The following is a 6000-nucleotide window of genomic DNA, read 5'->3' as shown; positions in this document are numbered from 1 at the left end:
CTGAATGTTATTTCTCATTTTTTTTTTAAATGTACACAGGTCTTTTAGTTAGCTATTCTATTAGTTGCATAGAATGCAGTTATTTATTTTTTCCTGAAAGAATTAGATATATTAAACCATGGAAATTAAATTAGTTTATATATCCATGTTGTCACAAGAAGCAGACATTATTATGTGAGGCTGGGAGCAGTGGAGGATTTTGGACCTGGCATTCGTTTAAAATCTCTCAAGTGCCTTCTTGCCACTATTTTCTTTCTTTCACGTAAAAATGTATTTTTGGCAATAAATTAAATGTGTATGTATGTCTTACGCCATAGATTGAGTTTAGTGTTAACTGTAAAGGTTTATTGGAAGAGAAGGGAGTGTTTACTTGTGGGGACTGCAGGACTAACTAGAGGTGAAAAGAGGCTCTCAAATACAGGCATTTAGTACATAGATCATCCTCATAGTTATTCTCACACTTGCTATTTCAAAAATAGAGTTAAAGAAAGTAAAATTAAAATAGCTAAGAGAAAATCCTTAAAATACCAAATGAATAGAAAATATAGCATTAGAAAGATACAACAGCCATAACAAATTAGTTCCACTAAAATCAATATGTTTAACTACAACCCACTGTAGGCCAAGGTGGCAGACCACCGTACATGTCCTGTTCTGCTGGACTGACCGTGTCAGTGCAGAGTTCCCTGTAGGATGCTTTGAGCCATTAGTGGAGAACAAAGACCAAAGCCAAAATCCATACTGAGTTTTGGCATCTTAAACTCAGAATGTTCTGTATGATAAGCCAACTGGACTCCCTAAATCTTTTCCAAACTTGTCGCTGACAAACTACATCTTTTCCCTTCCTATGCTGTACAAGTTTTTCTATTTTTAATCCAAGGACAGGGTTTTATTTTTACAAATGATTGGGTTCATTATTTCAGATCATAGCTATTCAGATTCTGTGATCAAGTGCTTTTACTTTGCCTCCAAGTTTCTGGTAATCTACAAAAGTGACCTTCTGTATCCTTCTTCAAATTGCTGGTAAAAATAGATAGGACACAACTTGTTAAATTACAGTTTTAAAGGGACACATACAATTGCAGTTATAGAAAAGTGTTCTTATTTTTTTCTTTTTGCTTTTTTCCAGTGTTTCTAGAGAAAGGAAAACATGACAACCCTCATTCTTTGCTTTATGGGGGTAGAGACCTTTTTCCTGGAACCCATGAGAGGAAACCTTCTGGAACTATGGGAGGGGAGATGTGTCAGGGGTGAGGGGTTCTGCTGGAGGATTCGTTATTTAGACAGGCTAAGGCTTGTCTAAAATGTGGTGAAGGGCAGAAGAGGCAGAGTAAGAAACAAGAGGACTGGACAATATCCCCAATAAGGAGGTTTCCTCCTGTCAGAGTCATCTGTTGCTGCTACTGTTGTTTTTTCTTTTTATCCAAATAATAATATAAAGAACATGGGCAAAAATTGCTTTGCAACATCATGGCAAACACTACAGCTACAGCTAAAACTTGGCAGTTTTGTAATGGACAGGCTTAGGCTGTCCATCTCACAGAAGAGAGGCAGTAGGAAAAATTCTGCCCCACCACCCAGCACACACTGGAGAGGTGAGTACATTCATTATGACACCTTGTTCAGGCAAGAGGGAAGAATGAGGGAAAACATTCTAGAAGTTCTGTCAACATACAACCATCCTAGTCATAAAGAACTGAACCAAATACAATAAAGTTGAGAAGTCACCATTTCTATAGCGAATACTGTACTTTAATTCAGATTTAATTAACAAATTCACAAGTTATTACTCTGAAACAAAAACTTTTTACTAAAGGAAAAAAAAAGAACACATACAACCCAAAGACAATTTGATTTTATTTTATTGAATACTATCACACACATAATATTTACAGATGTAATTAAACAGAATTTATAAGATTACCATGTGGAATATTTTTCAAAGTTAATCTGAAACTCTTAATGAAAATCAATACATGTGTGTTACAATACAATAATAGAATGTAGAACTTTTCAGCCAATATCATGATTGTTCACTTAATAAAAACTCTCTTTTCAAAAAGAGGTAAGTCGGAGGAAATACAAAAAAAATTCAGAAAAAATATTTCCATATCTAGTCATAATCTTCCAGCTTTTCTGTAAAATAAATTATAGACATTCTCAATTGCATACGTGACTATTTTCTTTAATATCATATTTAACTTTTAGCATATTGGAGTTGTTTTTCTTTTATCGTATTTTCAGCATAGGTTTAAATGTTTTTATTATGTTTCAAAAGGAATACATAATCTAAATTTAAAACCACATCTGAATATTACTTTAAAAATAGCAACGAGGCACGTGGGCACCATCATTACTTTGGCTCTTTATTACGGCTGGTCCACAGAAGAGAACCACGTGGACAACAAAAGTGAGGGAGTCCTCTAACCAGTTCTAAGTGTGACTTATTGTAGATGCCAGTTGCTTTCACAGACATTAAGAAGACATCAGAAATACAGCATCTACATCGGTATGTCTGAGAGAATACAGGCATCTGTGGGCTAATGGTCCTAACTTCCATTTATAACAATATTCTTAGACTAGAACAGACAGAAAATGTAGGGATTATGGTAGCACAGTGACATATGAGGGAGAGTTAACTTCTCTATCCGCACAAATGTAAAGGCGTTTCACTCTGATTTTTGGTGAGCTAGATTTACTACCCATACACAAAAGTCAAGAATTCTAGCATTTCTGATCTTTAAAAAGTAGAGAATGTGCTATTATATAGAGTTTATTTTCCTTTGGAAAAAGCATGGTTCTTCAAAAGATATTACTATCATTTTTGGAAAAACTAGATATTAAAAAGTAAAGGATCTAATCATATCTACTCATTTTGAAACATTTCAAAATCAGTGTGTCAGTGATAGTAACTTCTATATTAAAACTCTGAAAAGCTAACTTAATAATTTGTAATGTATTCATTTTGTTAGAATAACACCACTGAAGGGGCTGATAAGCATTACTTAGAAAATTATAATGAATAAATACCATTTATTATGCATTATGTAAAAAATATTCACTTGCTTAAAAAGCTTCTGGAAATGGTAGTGGTGCTGGGTTTTGGGGTTTGTTTGTTTTCAAGTAAAATTTTCCCTTATATACAATAAACAGATCTTTTGCTCAAGAAATCCATTTTTCAGATAATATACAGGCAAGTTTCAGAATGTCATGAATTATCATGTAAATAACTGGAATGTAAATTAACAGTGTTGAGGGGCCATTTTTAAATACAGAAAGTATGCCTACTCATGAACAGTTTAAGTAGTTGAAAAAATATATACAAAAATAAAGGTTGAAGTTGAAACAATGGTATAAAGTACACTCGCAATCTAAACCATGGTAGAGAGCATCTTCATCTAGTGATTGACTATTCAATGTTAACATATGCATGCATCTATTTTTTAGAAATCACATATACAGGCCAGGTGCGGTGGCTCACGCCTGTAATTCCAGCACTTTGGGAGGCCAAGGCAGGTGGATCACAAGGTCAAGAGATCGAGATCATCCTGGCCAACATGGTGAAACCTCGTCTCTACTAAAAATATAAAAAATTAGCTGGGCATGTTGGTGCACACCTGTAGTCCCAGCTACTCGGGAGACTAAGGCAGGACAATCGCTTGAACCTGGGAGGCGGAGGTTGCCGTGAGCCAAGATCGCACCACTGCACTCCAGCCTGGTGACAGAGTGAGACTCCGTCTCAAAAACAGAAAAAAAAAAAATCACATATACATATGTTAGATATGTTTCTATTAAATGTAAATATAGCCAGGTACAGTGGCTCACGACCTGTAATCCCAGCACTTTGGGAGGCTGAGGCAGGTGGATCACTTGAGGTCAGGAGTTTGAAATCAGCTGAGCCAACATAGTGAAACCCCACCTCCAATAAAAACACAAAAATTAGCTGGGCATGGTGGCGGGCGCCTGTAATCCCAACTACTCAGCAGGATGAGGCAGGAGAATCGCTTGAACTCAGGGATAGGGGGGAGGTTGCAGTGAGCTGAGATTGCACCACTTCAGTCTAGCCTGGGCGACAGAGTGAGACTCCATCTCGGAACAACAACAACAACAAAAATGTAAATATACTACTAAAAATTTGAATTTTTTTTCTAAAGCACATTATTTTCTTCCAAAAGTTGCCTTTTACCAAAATACAAAACACTGATGATTGCTGTGTCTTGGTTAACAGTACGTTAATGTCAGGGGCACATAATAGCTTTCTCAAGATGCATACCTACCTATATGGTCAATAGTTGATCATTTTTCGAAGGGCATCATAACACTTCCATTTGTCTGGGATGTAGAATGGTTCAAAAATGTGAGGAAATGGTGTGTCATAACCACATACTCTTGATATAGGAGCCTCTAGGTTCAAGAAACATTCCTCCTGCAGACAGAATCAGGATGGTTAACTTCAAGAATTTTTTTTATTCACAGAAATGAAATAGTGCAACTTAAAATATTTCACTCACTCAAAATACAATTGCATCTAAGGACATTAAAAATATTTAAGTATAATGTAATATGAAAAAAGCAGGTAACAGCATGTTAGCATGATCTCAGTTTTATTGTGTGTTTTCATGTATGCATATGCATTTTATACCTGTATATATATCTATTGTCTAAGCCAAACTGGGATAATATCAAATATGCTGTTCTACGAATATAAATGGAAAGAATTATAAAAATGCAACAAATGTTCACAGTAGTTAACTCTGCAGCATGAAATTGGCAATAATATATACCTTCTCATTTTCTGTTTTTCTCACATTTTATACAATGAACATGTATTACTTTCATAATAAATGTTTGTAATTCCTCCATGCCCCAGCCAGACTGAACTTCTATCAGTTATTTAACTATGTTCTCATCTCTCTCATAGTCTGGCTTTTGCAGATGATGCTGGGTCTCTGGCCACTCACACCCCAAGTCCACAGCTCTTTGCCTGACTGATGTATGTACAAATCTCAGGTTATTACCTCAGGAATCACTCCTGCTGGGAAGCCTTCCTTGACAGCACCTCCCCAGCCCTACAGGGCAGATGAGGGAGGGGCTTCTGCTCTGAGCTCCCAAAGCACTGAACTCGGCATAATCCATTGTAGTTGCCCAATTATCTGTCTTCCATGAGAGACTATGAGCCCCATGAGGCTAGAGATCTGGTTTAAACATGTAAAACCTCAACCACAGTAGAACACTGTAGAAAATTATTTTCAGGAGAAAAAAAATGTTACTCAAGTAAAATATTCAAATTTGAATTTATTTTGAAATAGGGTCTCACTCTCTCGCCCAGGCTAAAGTGCAGTGGTGCAAACACGGCTCACTGCAACCTCGACCTTCCAGATTCAAGCAATCCCACCTCAGACTACCAAGTAGCTGTGACCACTTGTGCGCATCACCGACGCTTTCCTTTGTTCCTTTTCTTTTCTTTTTTTTCTTCCCTTTCCTTCCTTTCCTTCCTTCCCTTCCTTCCCCTTTCTTCCCTTTCTTTCTTTTTTTTTTTTTTTTTCAGAAATGGGGTCTTCTTATGTTGCCCAGGCTGGTCTCAAACTCCTGAGCTCAAGTGATCCCCCAGCCTCAGCCTCCCAAACTGCTAGGATTACAGGTGTGAGCCCCCAGGCCCAGACTGAAAATAAAATGTTTAAAAGCTTAAAAAATTTAAAAGGGATATGTGATTAAACTATTCTAAGGAAAATAATATTACTTTTAACATTCACAGCTATTACTTAAAGTAAAACCTTGGTATTTATTCATATGTTTACACATTGCCTTGTTTTATAAAGGATTTAAGGAGGTCCAATTTTGTTTACGTATTATGCTATGTTCACATTTTAATTTGAGCAATATTTTTACATGAAGGAATCATGATACCTCATGCTTTATCCCTACCCTCTGTGTGATCTCTTCCAGTGACAAGTGTATTGGGGCAGAAAGAAAATGCAAACAGCACAAATTAGCTCCAAA

At 36.4% G+C, this 6000-nt stretch overlaps 1 protein-coding gene across 5 annotated transcripts in view; it reads right to left on the bottom strand.

The window, feature by feature from the left end:
• Window positions 1-1844: 1844 nt before the first annotated feature.
• BCKDHB (branched chain keto acid dehydrogenase E1 subunit beta) overlaps window positions 1845-6000 on the bottom strand; it is a 239714-nt gene continuing 235558 nt past the window's right edge. The window contains exons 10-11 of one of the 5 annotated variants that reach the window (XM_024247917.3): window positions 4278-4426; window positions 1845-2136 (exon numbers count right to left, since the gene is read on the bottom strand). In XM_024247917.3, coding sequence (XP_024103685.3) covers window positions 4286-4426 — 141 coding nt within the window. In that variant the 3' untranslated portion in view covers window positions 1845-2136; window positions 4278-4285. 5 annotated transcript variants of the gene reach the window in all.

Source organism: Pongo abelii, chromosome 5, assembly GCF_028885655.2.
Source record: "Pongo abelii isolate AG06213 chromosome 5, NHGRI_mPonAbe1-v2.0_pri, whole genome shotgun sequence".
Taxonomy (NCBI): Eukaryota; Metazoa; Chordata; class Mammalia; order Primates; family Hominidae; genus Pongo; species Pongo abelii.
This window is presented reverse-complemented; position numbering and strand designations above follow the sequence as displayed.